The sequence below is a fragment of the Asterias amurensis genome, chromosome 14 (assembly GCF_032118995.1).
Source record: "Asterias amurensis chromosome 14, ASM3211899v1".
NCBI classification, from domain to species: domain Eukaryota; kingdom Metazoa; phylum Echinodermata; class Asteroidea; order Forcipulatida; family Asteriidae; genus Asterias; species Asterias amurensis.
The window spans coordinates 17,465,399-17,488,876 of NC_092661.1; the positions used below are offsets into that span (position 1 = coordinate 17,465,399).

General features: G+C 40.7%; 1 protein-coding gene across 1 annotated transcript in view; it reads right to left on the reverse strand.

Moving 5' to 3' along the window:
- Positions 1–5,308: 5,308 nt before the first annotated feature.
- LOC139947069 (uncharacterized) overlaps positions 5,309–23,478 on the reverse strand; it is a 57,398-nt gene continuing 39,228 nt past the window's right edge. Inside the window, 5 exon segments of the mRNA XM_071944903.1 lie at positions 5,309–8,391; positions 8,393–8,775; positions 9,274–9,508; positions 9,510–10,501; positions 11,786–12,434. Coding sequence (XP_071801004.1) covers positions 6,007–8,391; positions 8,393–8,775; positions 9,274–9,508; positions 9,510–10,501; positions 11,786–12,434 — 4,644 coding nt within the window. The 3' untranslated portion in view covers positions 5,309–6,006.

Genomic DNA, 23,478 nt, shown 5'->3' on the forward strand with positions numbered 1-23,478 from the left:
GTTAAAAACGACTCCCTCTGAAGTAACATAGTTTTTTTGAGAAAGAGGCAATTTCTCACTCAAATAATAAAATACTTCAGGCATGAAGCCTTTAATTAGGCATCTGAAATCACACAGATGAGTGCAACAAGGATGTTTTTACTTTTATAATTATCTTGCAACTTCAATGACCAATTGTGGCCAAATTTTCTAAGTTTTTTTGTTATGCATACATGTACATATATTGGGATACGCCAAGTGAGAATACTGGTCTTAGACAATTACCATACGTGTTCAGTGCCTTCATAGGTTTCTTCTTAGAATGTGTGACTTTTAAGTTGGCAAATTTCAAGCGGTGTGTAGCTATGGAAGCATATCAATCTCTTTTAATACTGATATCTGAATTTTCTTAAAAGGTACCTTTTCCACATATCAAACCGGACTATATTCACTCAATAATAGGGATTTGGCGAATGTGGTTACTCCTGAACCGAGTTGCAGGCTTGGTTTCTCCCCTTATTCTAGACCTGGAACTTTTGAGCGTTTACAATTCAGAAAGTTTACAGACCCTGTGCATCACCAGAAAGACAAAACTACAGATTTTGACAGAATGTGGACTACCTTTCCATGACAAACTGATATTCACTAAATAACTGGGATAAGATTTGACAACATGTGAACATTCTTGTGGCCTGGGTTTCACCTCTCTCCTAGATGTTACAATTTAGGCGGTTTATCTGAACATCACCAAGAAAACAAAACAAATGGTTTGGATGAATCTGGACTATTCTACCTCAAGATGGGTCAAGGGTCAGGGGTTAAGGATCCTGAAATAATGAAAATTCACAAGCTGGAAATACAGAACAAAACCAAAAAACAAAAAGCTTCTAGACAAATTCGCCTTCGAAAGATAGACATTGTCACTGCTAGCTCCATTAACACTTTGTAATTTCACACTTCGTAATGCCTCCCCAGAGTAACTACATAAAATTGGTCATATCTTTAAAGGTGTTGTCTTTGCACATTCTCCGCACCTCACCCCAAACAATCAAATTTAACCTTTGACCTTCACATAGTGAGGGTCAAAACATTGGGGTTAAAGCACCATATCCAAAGCCCCCAAAGGTCAAGCTCTATATTGACAACCAGAATCACAGTTTAATCTGAGAGGTTTGGAGAAAAAAAATCTGACGGACTTAAACACAAACCAGGCAGCTCCTTTAAGTTCCGAACGGCAGATCCCACCACGTAATAGCTGTGGATTTATCAAGTTATACTACAGACTGGATACAGTTACTAACGACATGGAGCCAAACAACAAGCATCGGAATTCTCCTCTGGCGATAGCAAACACCAAGGGAAATAAGGAAGTTTAGCAGCTTCAAGTTAACGATAGAAAGAAAAGGAAATAAAACACCTGTGCAGCAGCAATACTTGAGATTTACATGTAAGCCAATATCTATAAAAGCACTTGAGCAGTCTGTGTAGAAACCATTAACATTTTATTGCCAAGCTAAATAAGGGTGTATAATCCTTAGCGTATTTACAGTGTAGTTATTATAATAAAAGGAGGGGGGGGGACTGGAGCCCCCACTCAGAACCATAGCCCCTCCCCCAAATGGCATCAAGCAATCATGGTAGAAACTATATAATGGAGGAATCGTTCCTCCATGGTAGAAACCATTGATATTTTTTCTGAGGAGCACATGTGGAAGCCAAAGCAATAGCCGTACATGTAGCCATAGCCGCCAATTCCGGCAGCAGGGCCTTGCATTTATGAATTTTGTATCGAAGAGGATAGTGTGAAGCTGAAGAGTAGCTACAGCTGTAGTCGAAGCTGCCAATACTGGAAGGATCTTGCAATGAATTTGTAACAAAGTCAACAGTGACAGAGCCTTGCATTTATTCAATTTGCCTCAATGAGGTGAATTTGAAGCAGCAGCCATAGCTGTAGCCCTAGCCGTCAACAGTGACAGGGCCCTGCAATTTGTTCAAGTTGTCTCAAAGAGGAAAGTGCTCCACATGGATAATACAAGATTCTTTTTGCATAAATTTACTTCCAAATGAAAAAGGCGGCGGCTTTGTGTTTCCACTTCATATCTGCAACGGTGTACTTCAAACTATAAGTTTTTTTTTTTTTTTTTTTTTTTTTTTGGGGGGGGGGTGTTTTTCATATTATCAAGGGGAGCTGGAAACCTGTTTATTGTAAAAAAAAAAGTTTTCATCCATTAAAAAATTCAAGAAGAATTTGAAACGTTTCGGATTCAGCCCGGAGGCAGAGTATAAATTTGTAATAAATATAGAATGTCTTTGGCTCAAAAGCTTTCTGCAGCAGAAATGTAATTTTTAACATGCTTGTAGTTCAGTGGATTCTTAAGAACACAGGATAAGGTTGACCAATTTGTCATGGCTGACATTTTGTGCCTGAAAAGATGAAAATCAATCAAATCCTTGGGTTGCATTGAATGTATGTGTAACTGCAGTTTAAAGGCAATGGACACCTTTGGTAATTGTCAAAGACCAGTCTTCTCACTTGGTGTATCTCAATATAACAAACCTGTGAAAATTTGGACTCAATTGGTCGTCAAAGTTGCGAGAGAATAATGTCACACAATGTCACACAAATTATGTGCTTTCAGATGCCTTGATTTTGAGACCTCAGCTGAGGTTTCGAGTTCGATTCAAATATTATAGTGAGAAATTACTTCTTTCTCAAAAACTACGTTACTTTAGAGGGAGCCGTTTCTCACAATGTTTTATATTATAACACCCCTTGCAAGTATTCTGCCTGCTCATTGGTTTAGAGCGCGTCACATGACATTTTTGCTAGACGACGGCCGTGTGATAGTGCGTCGGTTTGCCATGCGCTAGTCCAAAGACTAGCACACGGCTCCGTGCGCTAGTCCGACAGACTAGCACACGGCGTGCAGTACCCAGATGTTCGTTGCGTGTACAAGGATAATACATTAATAGTCTGTAACCATTTCGGATTGCAGACACTACATGCAACACAGTAAGTAAAAGTGTTTGCAATCTGTATTCGCGTCGTCCGTGGATTATAGCATTCAGGTCTGTAACTTAATAATAATAGTACAGTATTTAGAAATGTTTGGGGTGTTATAAAACAAATATTGACTGCTTTTACTCGTGCAATGGTTAAAAACTATGACTCCCTTGGTGATCCCCGGAGCGTTCTATTTTCCCTCGGCTTCGCCTCAGGAAACTCGGGAGAATAGAACGCTCCGGGGATCACCTCGGGAGTCATAGTTTTAACCATAGCACTTGAAGCAGTCAATATTTGTATACTATCAACAACTCTCCATTGACCGTTACCAAGTGGTTTTCAACTAACAATTATGTTGAGTAATTACCAATAGTGACCAGTGCCTTTAAGTTAAAGGTAGGTTCATTGATTTATTGGTGAAAGTATAAAGAAAGAACAATAAAAGACGCATTTGAAATCTCAGTGTCAACTTGTTGAGAGAACAGCAAAAAAAAAAAAAACGAAAAGGAAATTAGTTTTATTACTTTCTCATCAAATGTGACATTTCAGACAGAAATATTTAAAGGGATAATTTCTACTCTCATCATCATTAGACGGTGTAAGTTTTATGTAAATCTGTGATCTTGGACTTTTCTTACCAATTCTGTCGTGTTCCTTTAACAAAAGAAATGTTTATGTGTAAACAAGCACTTTAGAGTCCAAAAGATCAATAAAAAGTCTATACTTGGAAATATTTTGCTGTATGACACAGTGAGATTTTAGTATGTAAATAAAAAAGATACTTGATAGCTGGAATGTTTTCTCGTTCGATGCTAAAATCACCGGCCTCAAAGCCCTGTGGGTTCTGAATACATGTATGTACATGTACAAGTGTACATATTTTTAAAAGATTGTGAGAAACGGCTCCCTCTGAAGTAACATAGATTTGAGAAAGAGGTAATTTCTCACTCAAATAACAAAAGACTTCAGCTGAAGCCTTTTATTGTGCATCTGAACATGCTGAAAGTACACAATGTAATGCAACAAGCGTGTTTTTTCTCTCATTATTCACTTGCAACTTCCATGATAAATTGAGCTCAAATTTTCACAGGTTTGTTATTTTATGCATATCTTGGGATACACCAAGAGAAAACACTGGTCTTTGACAATTAACAAATGTATCCAGTGTCTGTAAACTCTGTCTATCATTGCGGAAGTGTGCGCTTTCAGTGCTGAGCTTTAACTACATTAGGCGGAGCCAAAGCCCAAGGCTCCTTGATTTGGTTTAAATAAGGGTGAATGAAAGAAAACGAACGATAAAGGCATCAACAGTCAGTATGCGGTCGTGCGAACCAGTAAACAAATATCCTATTATGAAGGAAAACTTGCTTAACAGAGTTAGTTACCAGTCCAAACGCAATAGAGCATTTAGAATGAACATTTCTGCGGCTAGTGCCCCCGCTTTTATTTATGTATTGTTATTGTTCCTTTAGCAGAGTTCAAGTGCAGTACAGTAGCAAGCCCCGATACACACAGTACATATACATATACACACCTGTTTTGCCATTACACAAACACAATGTGTTATTTATATACTAGGCCTGCTAATGCATTTGCAGTTAAGGGTGCGTGGGCATCGTACGGAAACCCCCCCCCCCCCCCCCTCCTGCCACGGTTATTCCTCTTCTGTGCTTAAGCTACTCAACATTGACTGAAAGGCTCGTGGTATGACGAGAGGGCAATTTGCTATGAAAACAAGAGCACGGTTGACATAGTTATCAAATAAAGATCTTCTGAACAACAACACAGTTTACTGGATTTTATTTTTTAGTAAAGGCGGCTAAATCCCTGCAGTTGTTGTCACACTTGACTCATCTTTCATGCATGTATTGAGTTTGCTTTTAGTTTGCTTTTGTTGTCATTGATCAAACAATTATTACAGTGATCTCACTCTTAAAAGATTTGCATGAAAGCCTAAGAAAACAGCGATGGGTGACAGGTTTGTATGTTTAAAGCCTGGGCAACTAGAGCGACTAGTGTCGCAGTGGCGACTGTTGGTTGTTTAGTCGAGTCGAAACTAATGTTTTTTTGCAACTGGTTAATACGTTGTTACATGCTAAAATAATTTTTGAGTCACTGAGACGGAAATTATTTTGTGACTTGTTTTACCTCATTTCTCAAAAACTACAGCACCTCAGTAAGTAATATTTGAAGGGAAGCTTTCTACTATCATTATCTTCAAACTGCGTAAGTCTAATGAAAATATGTGGACATTTTGAAGAAGTACCTGAATCTTTAACTGACAATTATGACATAAAGAGTGAGGTTGTCCAACTACTTGTACCATAGGTTCTAGAAAAAAAGACTTGCTTTACTCAATAGAGGCATTCTCTTAAATTTTGTATTTTGTTTTTATCCATTAATATAAAAGAAAGTGTTGCTAATGGCTCCCAAATGTTGTCTCTGTATTTAAATAAATATTCACATATGCATTAAAACTCTTAAAATATATCCTAGAGGGATTGCTGTATTCTCCAAAAAGGCGAAATGACAAAATTTGAATACTTAAAATTCTACTACATGAAAAAAAAACAATAAAAAGTAATACATCATTAAAAAATACGAAATTATGCAAGAATGGGATCATGTAGAATAAAAACAACTTTTTGAATCCCTCTTGCAAAAAAACAAAAAACAAAAAATACACACAAATAGTAACACCAGACAAATAGTAAAACTACACCAAAAAGTAATATTAATAATATAAAAAGTAACACCCATTTCAGACAGGTGCGCCAGCGTCGCGCTGAACCAATGAGATTAGGAGCGACTCCAGGTTGACCCAAATCAATTTTGATTTCAGACAGGCAAACTTAACAAAACAATTACATTGGCTCAGCTCATGACAAGATCGATGCCTGAAACCACGGCGCTCCAGAGTCGTTCATACTTTATTCAGACTTTGGTTCGCCGTTATTCTGGAGCGCCTGTCTGAAACAGGTATTACATAACTTAAAAATGTAATCTATTCACCCATGATCAATCTACTCCCACGCAGCTCCGTCGTGCTCATTCTCGCCATCCACCACAGAATGAACCACTGCCATACTCTTGAGGGCGGTCTTCATGCTGTCCAGCAAGGACCCCAGGCCGCTCTTTCCGGCGGTGGTCAGCGAAGGCATGGACGAGGCACTCAGCTTTCGGTGTTCCTGGCTAGTCTCCAGCTCTGACACGGCTTCTTGCCTGGAGTCTCTCCTTGCTCCCCTCCTCCTGATGTCCTCCATCAGGTCATTGCGAGATAGGACGGAGTCAGAAGCCGACTCTGTCAGATGCCGCGGCTTGGTGTTTAGAATCCCTGGACCGTTCTTAGGTGGTGGTGTTTTGCTCTTAAGCTCACTGGGTTTGGTGACTTTCTTGGATGTACTTGCCTGTGAGTCAACCGAATTGTTACTATTTACATTGTTGGATGCTTCTGCGGTACAAAGCATTCCTGAACTGTTTGACATACTTTCATTCTTTGGTCTTTCATGCGGAGAATCAGGAGCTGTTTTAGCTGCTGATCTTTTCTGTTCTCTGTTTGCTTCTGGATTTGCCAACTTGTCAGCACAGGGAACAACTGACAAATCCCCATTTGAAAGCCTTGTCGGGCCTGATGATGCTTTACTCGAGTCGCCATCAGAAACTGCATCTGAGAAATCCAGCTTAAATTTGACTCCTTGATCTTGTCTACTGAGGCTTCCGCTTGGACTTGTTGCTGGACTGCTTCTCATGTTCCGGTTCTGAGCTTGCAGCTCCTCGTACGGTAGACCCAGATCCCCAGTGACGGAGTTAGTAGCAGGATTGGCCATAGCTGTCCTCAAGTCCTTCAAAGTGACAATTGTCCGAGATGGTGCACTTCCTTGTTTAGGTGCTTCCTGTTTGTTACTTGTGCTCATGGACCCTGAGTAAAGCAACTGCGCATTGTTCTGAACACGGTGAGGTCTGGGCTGAACATTGAGGGCACTACAGGCTGACTGCCCTCTCCTTGACCCTGAGTGTTGCTGGAGAAGCATCTTGAAATCGTCCATTGGGGTTTGTGGCTTTCCAGACACGAGGCATATTTTGACGGGTGTATGCTCAACGTCTACCATATCAGAGAAAGTGATACTCCTAACAGAGTTCAAAGAGCTGACGGAATCTGTTGGACTCATAGCCAAGCTGGTGTGCCTGCCTAAAGACCAATGCTTCGTCCCGTTGCTTTTGGCCTCGTTCAGGGATGTCTCTCCCTTCCGCCTCACTTTTAGGATTGAACTCTTTGGTCTTTTGTTTGGGTCATAGACGTAGCTGTCGTCCATGAGCATCGAGGGGACATGACTGAAGGAATTCCCACACATCTCTGTGTCATAGAACGAATGATAAGCTATGCTGTTCCTAGAGAAGGGGGTGGAATTTGGCAACCATATGTTAGCGTCCTCAGACTTGGACGGGGCAGACACGGCAGGCATGTTGTACTTCTGTCTCTTTTGTAGGAGCTGTCGCTCCATCTCCTCAGCAGCACGAATAATGGCCAGATCAGGGTCAAGGTTATCGGCTTCAATACCTAAATGGTATGAGTTCCTGAAAGAGGTTTCTTTGTCCATGTCCTCAATGAGTTTCTGCTGTTGTCCCGTCTGATCAGGAAAGACAACATTCTCATTGATCTTAGTCAATTCATGCCTTTGGTGATCCTCTGGACCTTTACTGCTGGGCTCTGTCAGTGTTGGAGAGCTGCATGAAGCTGCTTTGTTGTTCTTCGATTTTCGCATCATGTTTAAGATCTCCTCTCTCTGCTCTCTGGTCATGGCCTGGGAACCGTTTCCAACCACCGGATCTTTTACACTGTTGATAGCATTATAGTTCTGAGGTGCTTGGTTCTGAACACTGCTGACATAACCCTGAAAGCGCTGTTTCCGTTGGAGGGTGTCCAGCCCCTTCTTAGCGGCAACCGTCAATCTCTCAGACTGCTCATTTAACTGTTCTTCGGACACAGACAAAGGAGTGCTGCTGCTGTGATCCAACGCCTGATCTAAGTTCTGCTTGACCAGGGCTTCTGTTTCATGCCTCGGTCGCCGCTTCAAAGTGTTATAATTCTCAGGGTATACCCCAAGAGGAGAAACAACACAATCTCTATCTAAGCTGTCCTGCTCCAAAGTTTCTCCACCGTCTTGAGGTAGAGAATCAGTATCTTCGTTCTCAGCTCTTGATATTCCAAAAAACCTATCCCGGGCGTTCATGATCTTCACTTTACCTTCATGGGTCGGGGAGGAGGATTGTGAGGAAGTGGGTGATGGTAACAAAAGAGGCTCAGCTTTGGATCCCGCCGGAAGGACTGAACTGGAAGGTTGGATGACATGGGTGGTGAAGGTTGCCACTGATTCCTGGACGGGGGCAGTCCTGACAGAGGTACTTCCCTGAAGAAGTCAAACTATTTGAAGACACCACCTGTTTTTGATTTCCAGACGCCTTACTCCTTCGGTTTGCCTCCAGAATATCTGGCTGCTGTTTTGTCGAAAAGTTCTGCGAGACCTCCGAGGTCCAGGCATCCACCCTGGAAGCTGGACGGCTTCCTTGGATGCCGCTCAACTGACTGTCGAGGCTCTCTAGGGATTTGGAGCTGCCGCTGAAGCAGAGTTTATACATGGCTGGGTCTGTAGGCGTCTGAACGGGAGTGAGGGTTGGGGTTGTTGTTGTGTCACTGCTGATTGTGCTGGTTTCGGAGGCAGTGTCGGTGAGGGAGGATGGAGAGATGCTACGGTTGTCTTCGGAGAGGATTAAAGGCAGCAGATGATGACCTCCTGATGAGACACAAACAAATCAACATTTTCTCTGTGAGAATTTAACATAAAATGTTTAATATGACAATACAATTGTTAAAACAATTTTGGGAGTAGAACTTTAAAGTTTGTCACAGGGCCAAAATTCAGAGAGCTGTTCGGAAGAAAAAGAAGCACAACAAAATAAACATGCATGTCAGAATACTGTTACCCAAGCCAAATGACCATTTGGCATGTAAACATATGTGACCGGTATCCAGCATATTTTTCGCCAAGCAGAATTTATGAAGCAGTTTCTCCTGCTTAAGAAGCTCTATGACATTGGGCCCAGGGCCTGCTTAAGCAGAAAATATTTCTGAACAATTTTCTGCTTAGCAGAAATGAGCAGGATACCAGTCTATATTGAACATGTGACATGGTATTTCGGCTGGCAACCCTGTTCTGGTAAGCATAATTTTGTTATACTTTTTTTGTGCTTAAGAAGCACAATATGCCCATATGTCTTCACTGTACACTTACCTGCTTTGTTCTGATTCACAGGTGTGTTCGGAGTACTGCTCAATTCGTCTGTAACCACAGATTCCACTCTGATTGGTGGAGGAGGCGGCCTCCTTGATTGGTCGATTTGGGCATAACAGGGTGGCGCAACAGCCAATGAGGTCCTTTTGTGTTTAGACAGTACTGCGGGTGGATCTTTACCCTGGTTTAAGTTAACAGACAACGGCTCTTTTGTGAGACTCGACCTGCGTTTTTTTACTAAGGCGACGGCTTGGAAGGCCACAGTCAGAGTGCATGGACGTCCAGTATCCCTCGTGATCGACTGAGTGACCTGATGTGCTGTCAGAGTCGATGTAGTCACTGTTGATGTCTGCGAGGTAGACTTCCAGGTCGATGCTACCGTTATCAGAGAATGCTGATGAGCTGGCGGGGTTCTCAGACGACGATGACGAATCAGATAAGTTATCTGAGGTGAAGATCACTTCGCAGTGGCCTTCCGGAGATTTCCTTACCAGGGACACATTCCCGGCCTCTGGTGGCATTCGGCGATCGGTCGCCGCCCCGACGCTCTGCAGCCACGAGTCTGTGTCCATCTGAGTGAAACCGCTCAGTACGTTGTTTGGACTGTTCGTCGGGGTCGAGGAACCGCTGCTGGAATCCCCCGTCGAAGCGTAGGACAGACTGCTGGGGCGATCCGATTTCCCACGGCTATGCTTCCGATCCAGGCTCCTCAAACCGCCGTTGAACTTGGGGAAACTTAAATTCTCACTCGACAGAGAAACTGCCGAATCTGACGGTGATGTTGTCGTCGAGCTCAAAAATTCATACGAAAGGGCGTTTCCGAGGTCAGAGTTCATGGAGGTCCTTGCACTGTCTGTTCCACTCCAGTTGCCAGAACTGGACTGACGTTCTTCCTTTCTTGCCGATGACTTTAAGTTTCGTAACCGGACCTTCGTTGTTGGGAAGTTTCTCTGTAGCGTGTTTATCGGGAGACCAGTCTCTGCGTCCCCGCTACTATTGTTCGCTGTCCGTGTGTTTATAGTGACCGTAGTGGCATTGGATGAGATGACAGCATTCGGTACTTGCTTATATGAGGAGACGTAGACAGTTTTGTTGGAGGGTTGGGCTGGGGATAGGGGAACCAACGAAGCGATCTGGGATTGGGGAAGGGATCCCGGTGGAATGGCTAATGAATGTGGTCGTCTTCGGGGTGGTCCAGGCCAGATTATATCAGAACTTGAGGAATAACCTGCAAAAAAAAACATTAAAAAAAACACATTATTTACATATGTCTTTAAATTTGAATAACCATGAAATAAATTAAGAAGGGGATTAAGGAGTTTTGGGTTTGGTCCAAACCAGACTGTTGTCTTTCATATCTATTTTTTCAAAAAACAATTTATGAGAGAACACTTAACATCACAAGGCCTGACGACCACTTCAAAGTGAGGGTTACGCTTAACTAATTTGGGCTATCGACCCAAATCAACTGCTACCAGGGGCATGTTGCCACCTACTCCTGGGGATGAAACAGGGTTACCCCTTCACAGTCTGTAAGGATGTAGACATGGATATCATAGGAGCCTGGCTGGTAGAGCAGAATGCACTACTAGACCTTCCCATAATTGCTTTTTACAAAGCAATTATGGTTAAGTGCCTTGCTTAGGGGCACAAGGGTCATGACAGGTTATTGAACCCACACTCTGCTGCTGACAACACCAGAGCTTTGGTTGGGTGAACTCCATGTAGAACACTCGTCCACGACACTCCACTTACATGGAATGATAACTGTACCAAGGAAACTGACCACGGCCTAGACTTACATAGAAACAAAACCCTCTGTTGCCCTCGCTGACCTTGATGCCCCTACAAAAGTTTACAAAAACTTAAAGATTTTCCGATGGAAGTGCCCTTTGCAAATTGAAAATGGCCTTGTCAATTCAAAAATACAATTCCAGGGCTGTGACTGCCAGAGAGTACATGTGGAAATTACCTGTACCCCAAGTTTCTTAACCCACAAGTTTTGCTTTGAAGCGTCCAGTATCCATTCATCAGAATCACTCGTCAATACATGAACATAAAATCTTTTTGAGTTGGTGGGGGGGGGGGGGGGGGGTTCTGTAAATAACAGTGGTGTAACAACTTTTTTCTATTCAGAACCCTCACAACTTGTGGAGAGATTATTTACTCAGGTACGTAGATGGTGTTACTGCAAACCTTACTGATTGTATCTCTATCATGCAATTTGCCAAATCCTCCTGAAAGTCACTGGACACTGTTGGTAATTACTATATAAAAAAAAAGACTTTATGCATCTGAAAGCGCAACAAGGGTGTTTTTTCTTTCATTATTGCTTAACAAACTTTGGTGACCAATTGAGCCCAAATTTTCACAGTTTTGTTTAGGAATATGCATATGTTGGGATACACCAAGTGAGAATACTGGTCTTTGACAGTTACCAAAGGTGTCCAGTGCCTTTAACAAAAATGTGGACTCTGATAAAACCTGGCGGGACTTCATGGATTTGTCGTACCTTGACTTGGACTTGGCGTTGGGACAGAGTCCTGCAGAGGTAAAGCCACCGAGTGTCGATTCCTCCCACCTAACTTTTCCTGTGCCTTCTTCTCCTGATGCTTCATGTGGCTCTCTCTCCACTGCTGGAGACCGGGGAAGATGATGGGACCAGGAAGCCGCAGCGACTTCGGCCTCCGTCGAGTCCTGACAGGTTGAATCACGGCGATGCCCGCCGGCGACTCTTTAGGCTTGACCTGCCGAAATGCCCGCCGGTCAAGACTAAGTGTCTTTAGTTCCTCAAAGTTGCTCTCCGGATCGGTGGAGCGTTCGTCCCCTGAGGCAGACTCGACCTGGAGCTCCGCTTGAACCTCGTCCGGAATCCCAGACACCGTTCTTCGCCAACGTTTCTTCTTCGCCTTCTCCAGTTTGCGACCCATCGCCGTGAGGGATCGACGGAAAGTCTGCATCCGCTCAAAACCTGTCCCCGAGGTGTCCACACTGACAACAGACGACTGGGCGATGTTCTTACGCATGACTTCCTCCGGTGTAGGGAGGGTGCCGCGGTTTGGAGGGATGTAGTCATCAAGGAGGTCACCTTCCGACCGAGGCCTGGATGGTAGCTTAGAGTACGGGAGGAGTGGTTTGCGTCGTCTCTTCTCAAGCGAATCCTAATAATGGAAATAACGACGGAAACAGGTGTTTAGTCAAATAGTTTGGGTTTACAATCCATTTCCATTATTCCCAATCCAGTGAGAAATACAGGAACGTTAGGTATCAGAAGCTCAAACTGGACCCCAATGAAAAGAAAATTCACACAATTTATCACTTTCTTGCAACATACTTGACCCCATTTAGAAGAAAATTTACATACAATGTAATTGAACAATTTCTTACAACATACAGATCCCAAACAAAAATAAAACTCACATAATTAAACGATTTCTTGCAACAACAAAGAAAAGGTTTTAAAGTTGTTATACACATGTCATTATTGGAAAGATTGAACAAACACAAAAACATTTGTTAATAAGGGGGAGGGGATGAGTCGGTCAAACATTTTGAAAAAGAAAAGTGCAACAATCAATTCAGGTGCAGTGTTCAGGTGAAACGTTAAAGATAACACATAAATTGCAACACAGGGAAATTCTCACATAATGCACGAACCGGATCAGCGGTTATTTATGAGACGTTTTTTCGAACAAATTTGTGTTAATGAACTGACAAACAAGCACCCCCGCCCCCCCCCCCCCCCCCACCAAGCCCCCCGGTTATCTGTAGTTCTGCAGTCTGTAACATGCAGTTGGAAAAACAACTTCGCTTTGGTTTTGGGGGTTGATTTTCTTATTCTGTTTTTGTCCTCGACTTGAAGTTCTTTTTCTCCTGAAATGCCTGATTTAGTCAAGAAGCAGCCTGTGGGAGTAACCCATGGCAACTAGTTCTTTAGCCGATATCGTACGGCCACGAAGGGTAAAAAATGTGGTACTCAAATGAATATTACCGAATTGGTAAAAAAAAAAAATAGTGAAGATCACAGATTTTCATAAGACTTTACATGGCCTAATGATGATGATAGTAGAAAACATCCCTTGAAATATTTCTGTCTTAAATATCAGATTTGATGAGAAATAAATTATATTATTTCATGTTTGGAGTTTATCGCTCAGTTCATTTATTCATTTTTTTTTTTTTATTGCCAAAAAAAATATATAAAATAAATCGAAAATCAGATTAAAGCAGGGCAAGACAAAAAATAAGCAAATTTTTTTTTCCAGTCAACATTTTTTGTATAGTTCCAACATCCACATGGCTGCAATTGCAGTTTTGCAATTTTGTTCCCTGAAGTACATATATATGTACATGTACAAGTATGGGGGGACGCCCTTTTGCAAAATGTTCTACAACATAACCTTGATGGGTAAAGCAAATTGGACAAATGGACTTCTTGAAAATTGCTCTAAAGAGTGTTCGTCTCCCTTTTCCACTTTCTTGTTGAAGTACACATAATTTGTTTTGTTGTACAGTGGATTACAGTGCATAAATTGTGAACACAGAACATCCGGAAAAAAGTCTTTGGCTGACCATTTTTATTTTGAATATTCCATCACAAAATAAACCCAACATCTGGATTTGTTAAGATTTTTATTTAATTTTTTCCCCCTGCGTTTTTTTCTTCAAAGGAATGTGTTACGGGTACATGAAACATCGTTTTGCTTTCTCCTGACAAACTGACACCATAAGATGTAAAGACGTAGCGCCGTCAGCATTCTAGCCGACAAGGAGAAGCCCAAGATGTCAACATCTCACTTGATAACCTTATACTACACTGACATGTTCTCAGGCATCTTCCGCTTATAAAACCACTCTTGTCTTCGTGCTCCGAATCAAGCAGCCCCCCCCCCCCCATGACCATCCCGCATGGACTACGCTTTCCGAAAGACGCAACATTTTCATTTTCAAAACTAGCTCTTTGCCAAGGTTGTGGCTTTTGAAGAGATACTTTTCTGTAACTTGTGATGGCAAAAAAAAACATTCCCCATGGACTATGCTTCCCGAAAGATGCAACATTTTCATTTTCATTTTCAAAACAGCTCTTTGCTAAAGGTTGTGGCTTTTGAAGAGATATATGTACTTGTCAGTTGTAACCTTTCTGTAACTTGCAAAAGCCCAAAAAATAACAAACATTTCTCATTGACTATGCTTCCCGAAAGACGCAACATTTTCATTTTCAAAACTAGCTCTTTGCTAAGGTCGTGGCTTTTAAAGAGATACAACATGTATAGTGTATGTACTTGTAAGTTGTAATCTTTCTGTAACTTGCATTTAAAGCCCCCAACAATAATAAACATTTCACAATGACTATGCTTCCCGAAAGACGCAACATTTTCATTTTCAAAACTAGCTCTTTGCTAAGGTTGTGGCTTCTGATGAGAAACTTGTGAGTTGTAGCCTTTTTCCATGTGATACACAGGGTGTTTTCAACACTATGACACGGGTTATAGAGAAGTAAAGTTGAATGTGCCCTGTGCCTCGGAATGTCTCAACAAATATGGGTGAATCACACTTTGTGGTTACAGATACATGGAAAACAAATCTGTTAGCCGTTTCAAATTGCCAAACAACTTGTGCCTCTTTGCTTCTTCTTATTGCATTTTTCTCCTTCTTGAAATCTTTTTTTCCTTTTTTTTCTTCTTCCCGTTTCTTGTTTACAGGCAGTGGACACTGTTGGTAATTACTCAAAATAATTATCAGCATAAAACCTTACTTGGTATCGAGTAATGGGGAGCTATTGATAGAAACGACTCCCTTTGAAGAAGTAATTTTCCATGAATTTCATTTCGAGACCTCAAGTTTAGAATTTGAGGTCTCGAAATCAAGCACCAGAAAGCACACAACTTCGTGTGACAAGGGTGTTTTTTCCACAGGTTTGTTATTTTATGCACATGTTGAGATACACCAAGTGAAAAGACTGGTCGTTAACAATTACCAATAGTGTCCAGTGTCTTCAACTATTTTCATATGTTCTTTTCACATTTTCTTCTCCTCTTTTTTTATTTCCCTATCTTTAAAGAAATAATTGATTTGTTGTTTTCTTTCCTTTAATGAGGGGGGGGGGACATTGTCAGCTAATCATCTTCAACTATTCTATTCTCCCAAAAGCTTGAGCAAGTCTACTCCCGTCTTAAAAAAAAAACAATTCTGTCAAAATAAGCGTCCCAAAATATTGAGGAATCACAACCATTTATTAAATACAGATTCTCAAACACCATACATACCATTGAAACCAACAAGTGTTGTGAGTGTATGATGAACACAGGTATGATGAAACATCGCCATGGAATCATGCGAGTTTGAGGAAAAAGATGAAATACAAACTTGGGTTAGCAACATGCAGGGTCAGTTAATTTGTTTTAAAAGCTGTGGACACTATTGGTAATTACTCAAAATAATTATTTGCATAAAACCTCACTTGGTAACTAGTAATGGGGAGACGTTGATAGTTTAAAACATTGTGGGAAACAGTTCCCTCTGAAGAGACGAAGTATGTTTCCACGAATTTGATTTTGAGACCTCAGATTTAGAATTTGAGGTCTCCAAGTCAAGCATCTGAAAGCACACAACTTCGTGTGACCATGGTGCGACAAGTGTGGTTTTTTTTCTTTCATTAATATCTCGCAACTTCAAATTTCACAGGTTTGTTATTTTATGCATATATTGAGATACAACTGTGAAGACGAGTCGTTGACAATTACCAATAGTGTCCAGTGTCTTTAATAAAAGAAAAAGATGGAGAAAACGTTCAGTCAAGAGGATTTACTGCAATGCGAGAAAATAGCAGCACACCACATAATAAATCATTGTTAGGGAACAAGGTTATTTGACGGAAAATACTGTCACAATTTCAACAAAAGAAACACATGTGACAAATGCGTACGAGTAAGCTTCAAATATAATATTAAGCATTGACCAATATTGAGTAACGAGTACACTGTGAAAATGTGCAGAAATATAAGGACATGTCCGAAACGGCGAGTTCGGCTACAGCTATGGCTAGATCAGTGCGTCTGCCAGTGTTGAAGGATAGGCAGACGCGCGGAATCTAGGCGTAGCTGTAGCCAAAGTCGCTGTTTCGGACATGGCCTAAAACATTCGTACTTTCCCGAGTTCTGTATTTATAAAAAAGAAATTAAAAACTGAAAAAAACACAGGCCTTACTTGGGTGGGATTCAAAACCTTTGCAGTTCTAGATTAGGCACTCTTAAACACTTTATCAAACTTAGTACCGAAGCAGCTTGCAGCTAAGTGAGCGCACAGGTTTCCGATCATTAACATAGACAATCTCTACCCTCATAAGTACCCATTTACTCCTTGGAGTGAGAAGCAATTATAGTTAAGTGTCTTGCCCAAGAACACAAGTGTCATACCCGGGATTCAAGCCAGCCAGAGATTCGAACCATGGGATTCAAACTCTGGGATTCGAACTCTGGCATTCGAGCTCGGGATTCGATCCCTGGGACTCGAACCCGGGATTCAAACCCTGCCAGAGAAAGCTCTCAACATGGAACAGTCCTCCAATGGAGGAAACACATTGTATAACAATCAGGGAGATACTTAGAATAATATTTAAAATTAAAAGTGAATAAAAAGGAATCAATATTTGGGAGGGGGGGGTTTCAAAATTATTCATCAGAACATGGAAGGATTGGTCTACTAGTATTTTCAATGAACTTTCTGCAGAGAGTGTATGCAGCTCTGCCAACACAATGACCAGGAGCACCCCAGGGGCACCCCAGGAGCACCCCAGGGGCACCCCAGGGGCACCCTAGGGGCACCCCAGGGGCACCCCAGGGGCACCCCAGGGACACCAGAGGCAATTGCTTCCATTGACATTGTGAAATACCAGGCCTCAATAAGCCCAGCAAACTTGCCATGCTGCCCACATTGCCACACCTACAGCTACTACGTTGTGATGTGCTCAAAGAAAGTTATCACCCAGTCCACAGTCTCCGAAGTGCTCAAAGAAAATTATCAACCAGCCCACAGTCTGACGACAACTCTGCGGTCAACTCATACACCAACTACAATGTCAAAACCTGGCAAAGGGTCCAACCGCACTAATGTCAAAAACCTGACTACGGGCGGTAAATTTCAAAGAAACAACCACTTTCCCCTTACACTTTTTTTTCTTGTTGTCCCAATCCGATTAAAGAGGTTTTCAATATAGATTCTACATAACCACATCCCATGGGTCTGGTCTCTCTGTACTAGAAACTGACGGTGACAAATAACACTTGACAAATCTGACCTCACTCATCAGCCCACAAAATCCACTTAGTATTGGCTACATAAATCCTGTAAATATAGAGGAGGGTTGGTTTACAGAATCAGTTATAACCCGATTTGTAAATTCAGTTAGCGGTCCCTAGCTCATTGGGTGTGACAAATAAGTATAAGTACATTTTTACTACACTTTGATCCTATTTGAAATGCACCGAGACAGAATTTGACAGAAAGGCTAAGTATCTGACAGAAAGACTAAGTATCTCTCGTACAAGGATGTCAAAAAGACTATAGGGCTTTAATCTGCTATAAGGCAAGAACTCTGTGCATGACATCACAACTCTGCCAAGATGAGATTTTCTTCAATATGAACAAACATTTTTTTATTATAAACATATCGAAATTGATAAGTATTTACAGGCTAGAATTGCCTTAAAGGAACACGGTGCCCTCGATCGGACGAGTTGGTCTATAAAAAGCGTTTGTAAACGTTTGTTATAAAATGCATAAGGTTGGAAAGACAGTCAGCCATTTCTGGGAGTTGACACAACAAAATGGCCGACCGTGTTAGTCGACAAGGTAAAAGGAAAACCATGCAATTTCGAGGCATATTTGTGTGGATCATTGTATTCTACTTTTAATACATCTTTCCAACCATATGCATTTTATAACAAACGGTTACAAACACTTTTCAAAGACCAACTCGTCCGATCCAAGGCAACGTGTTCCTTTAAAGCAGGCCTGGAATAACACGGAGTAGTGAGGCAGTGGCTCCTGTTTCCCTGGTCTTTGTTGTGCGAGGTTGAAAAACCTGTCGACCCCACAGTAAACCGTTTATCAAGTACTATACATGTATGCAGTACCAAGCAGTTCATCGTCCATTGAGTGATTCATGCTACCTGGGCCCAATTTCATAGAGCTGCTAAGGACAGAAATTTGTTGTTACAACTGAAATCAACTGCTAGGCCTACACGTACATCTGTTAAAACTTTTTCTTAGGTTTTTAACATGTTTCCAAAACAGTTTTCTCAAATATGACTCCGTTTCAGAGGGAAATATTTCACATAAAAAAAATGGTTCAAGCGAGAACTTTATAACCAGTAAGATTTCAGACTAAAAATTAAACATAATACTACCTTTACTGGTTTCTTATTTCTCTTGAGATTTTTTCAACTCAAATTCTACCATGGCCAAGCTGAGAAGGGGGGGGGGGGGGGTAGACGACCGTGACACAGATTTCCATAAAGGATCTCCACACTGACTCTAATGATTTACAGCTAACACTTAAATGGTGCATAGCAGAAGGTTTAGATTTATGATGGTTGTAGCCTGGTGAGTTGCCAAGGTTCAAGGGCCCCTCAGAATCGAAACCAGCCGATTAATTCCCAAACAAAACTATAAGGAAACTTCCTGCAGGACAACTAAAATAACTCACTTGTTGGTTCAACTTTAGGGGTTTTCGCAAGTATTTGTTGGGTTTTTCCCTCCAAAACTCCTGTCCTAGGCCCAATTACATAAAGCCTCTAAGCACACATATTTGCTTAGCATGAAATTTCTTCCTCAAGGATTACCAACCAAATTTCAACGTGATTTTCAGGATAAGCAAACAACAGCTGAACACCAGTATCAAGCAATATGGAACATGATTGAAATCTGTGGACATTGTGTTTTGTGTAACAAAAAGTACCCGGACCCTTTAACTATTAATACCAGTAATAAACAAAGTAGCGGAAGATTGAATAGGAGTTGACCCTCACACCCAACAAAAACTAACAATTCCTGTGTAGTTTCGATTGCCATTCAGTCTATATATATGCATGCCTTCCTCAACGACCACAAAACTCCACAGTCTGTCTTTATTTTCCACACATGAAATTAAAGGCACTAGACAATATTGGTATCTACTCACTAAACAATTGTTAGCATAAAACCTTACTTGGTAACAAGCAATGGTGAGCTGTTGTTAGTATAAAACATTGTGAGAAACGGCTCCCTCTGAAGTAACGTAGTTTTTGAGAAAGAGGTAATTTCTCACTCAAATAATAAAAGACTTCAGCTGAAGCCTTTTATTATGCATCTGTAAGCACACAAAGTTGTGCAACAAGGGTGTTTTTTCCCTACAATATTCCCTTGCACATTCGGTGACAAATTGAGTCCAAATTTTCACAGGTTTTATTTAAGGCATATGTTGGAATACACCAAGTGAGGATACTGGTCCTTGACAATTAGCAAAGGTGTCCTGTGCCTTTAATGTTTCTATTGGATCTATTTACATAATTGTGGTGGTTGATTACAGTTTTTCTGGCCTGTTTTTGCTTCGTTTTTGAAAGGGCATCAACAGCCTCTCTGAACAATAATTGTTAAATCGTTGATAGAATCAAAAGTACTGTAAAGAACTACCCCAGCTTGCCAACTTTTGGCTGAAGTTGTGTGCTTTCAGATGCTTTAAAAGCTTATGATCAAGAAGTACTTCATGTACAATGGATGTAGAGTCGAATGCAATATGGTTTTATGAATGACTTTCTATTGCAATTGAATCGTAGCCCTAGGTGACTTATGGGCAAGGAATAAATACATGGTCGCACAGGGGAACAAGGGTTCAACAACGTTTTATGACACCTAGTATTTGATGATATGATTAGGGTTAAGCTAACTGATCCCATATTTAGGATACTTCCCTGATGATGTCAGTCAAGTTTAGGTTTTGATCCACGTACAGGCTAGACTTAGCGCCAAGTCTGTCATCATGTATTGTTTTTTAAAGTCTCATGATAGCAATTTTTTATGTACATCAAAATTGCCACTGTTGTATGCTTTTCGATTGGGATGTTTATTTAATTTTTTTTAATTTGATTAATTTTTTTAATTCTTTTTTATTTACAGAAAAAAACTGCTACCGGATAGCCAATAGTATGTTATTGCCTAAAATAGCGCCCTCTTGTGAACTAACCTCAGACAAAAACTGAGATCCTGTGTTTCATAGGGCATGTAATACAGTCAATCTTGCACAGAGGTGTATTGCACTGCTGATGCAGACAAAATAATAACACCCACTTCAGACTTGAAATCAAGTCTATGTAAAGGCAAGCTCCATCACTGGTCCCAGCATCACATATTATCTTCAAGTACGCGCTAATCCTCCAATCAGATTGGCAGAATGGAGTGGTAATAAAAACCTATATTGCACGGCTAATATCACTACCTGCGTCTTGTGTGTTCTATGGTCACGCGCCAAGTTTCCTCGAAGATAATTCGGCCTTGTTGGATATGGGACGCAGAAGCGCTATATTTTTTCCGTATTCCACCTGTGCTTGTGTGATAACTTATGATATATCTGCAGTATTATTCTTTTTCATCCTTTTTTTTTTCAAATGAAAATATGTTTAATTTTGGTTTTTACCCATATACACCGATGTGTGTTAGCACTGTATACTCAGTACTTTCCTGAGGTCTGTGAAAAACAAAATCACAAGCATATTACTGGAGTGGGATTCAAACCCAAGGTCGTGGGTTTGAATCCCACCGTGTTAAACAATGTCTGTGATTTTTTTCACAGATCTCAGGAAAGTACTGAGTATACTGTACAGTACTTACACACATCGGTGTATTATGGGTAAAACCAAACTTAATATTCTTTTCCCCCGATAAAGAATTCCCATCCATTAGGATTTTTTTTATTTTATTTTTTTTTTGGCTTTGTACTGGCTTTAAAATGTATGAACAATTTAAAATGTGTGTACAATTTTGAGATTGTCTAAAGGTAAATAACAACTATACCGTTCAAAAATAGGTTTTAGTGAAACTCAATTTTTCACAAATACGCACAAGTTGGTTGTTTAAAAGTATGTGAAAAGTAGTAGTTTCAGCAAATTATAATAATGAATGTTGTAGAGTTAAGATTTTTAAAAATTAAGATATTTATAAGTGAATTACAACTTAAACTTTTGTTAGTTGTTAAAAAAAAAGTTACGACTCTACTTTTCATGATACGTAGTTGTTTTAGTAAAATACTACTCTACCTATCACAAATACCTAGTTGTTTTAGTAAATTATAACTCTGCCTTTCACATTATACATAATGGTTTCAGCAAATTACCCCTCTACTTTTCACGAATACGTAATTGTTTCAGCAAATTGGCGACTCGACCTTTCCAGCTACGAGTATACTGCACATGAACGCTTTGCCAGTGCACACTGCACATGTAGTAATGCCACGATACGTGCAGTGCACCAAGTGGGAAACTTAATTGGTAATTTTTCTTAAAACCTGATCTCCTGGTGTGAGAGTAATTCTTTAATGTGCAAGGCTGCTGTGTAAGCTGCGTGGGGTGTTTCCTTCATGATCCAATACTTCCTACATCTGTGCACCAGGGCTGTAATTCAGCTCAAGAGTCGATGACGACAAAATGTGGCACTGCTGCTTAAAGGAACACTACAGAATTGGTTTTGCTAACAAAACAGTTCCTGGCAGTGTAAGCACTTTATGTAATCCACCATATACATAAACTGACAAACTTGTAGAAGAAGTTTGAGATCAATCAGCCGCCTTGGTCACATAAAATAGTGAAAAGCTGATAACACATTTAGCGTGACATTGATGGGAAAAAAAAATGAACAAAACGCTCACTGAGCAATAAACTCCAAACGCAAAGTTAAATTATTTATTTTTCATCAAATATGACATTTCAGGCAGAAATATTTCAAGAGATGTTTTCTCATCATTAAACCGTGTAAGTGTGATGTAAATCTGTGGTCTTCACGATTTTTATTTTTTACCAATTCTGTAACGTAAGTTCTTTTAAGCACAAAAATAACCTATGTATACATGTACAGACAATTATCTTTACCAGAATAAGGTTACCGGCCAAAACACAGTCACATGTACCATTTGTGACTGGTGTTCTGCCTATCCGCTAAGCAAGGTATTAAGCAATATTTTTTTTTGCTTAAAGACAACTTCCTGTAGAGGATTCTGAGGGATTTGGCGGAGGGCTCTGATGAAAAGATTTGGCGTGTGGACTTTACAATATCAGCAAACGTTCAGATTCAAAGTAACCATTTGCAATTTGAAAGTTACAAACCCTGTACTTGTGTCACAAAAAAGTAAAACTGAAAGGGGTGCCTCGATGGAAAATTGAAGCATCACTTTTATAGCCTACGGAAACTTGTCTAACATGAGTACGATTTCACTGATCAACCCTAGTTCAACTTGCCGCACAACATCAGAACTGCTCCAAACGAGAACATTTTCAAGCATCTACTGAAAACTTACCTGTTTACTCATTCGTTTTTGTTAAGCGCTTCAGGACTGTTGTGTGAAGCGCTATATAAGTGCCGTTCGTTAATATTACTATTATTATTAAAGGCAGTGGACACTATTGGTGATTACTCAAAATAATTATTAGCATAAAACCGTTCTTGGTGACAACTTATGGGGAGAGGTTGATGGTATAAAACATTGTGAGAAGCAGCTCCCTCTGAAGTGCCATAGTTTTTGAGAAAGAAGTAATTTTCAACGCATTTGATTTCGAGACCTCAAGTTTAGAACTTGAGGTCTCAAAATCAACCATCTAAACGCACACAACTTCGTGTGACAAGGGTGTTGTCTTCTTTCATTATTATCTCTCAACTTTGATGACCAACTGAGCTCAAATTTTCACAGGTTTGTTATTGAATGCATATGTTGAGATACACCAACTGTGAAGGCTAGTCTATGACAATTACCAATAGTGTCCACTGCCTTTACAACATGAATGCTGTGCACAAATTCACCCGATGCGTGTACTCATTCCACAGCCCTTGATCAGGAGACTTCTATCCAAGTCCACTGGTACACCCAAACAAACAAAACAATTTGGGGTGTTTTTGCGTGCCGGCAAACTGCCCTATAAATTTGACCCACTCAATAAGTACAGGCACACCTAAGTATTGACA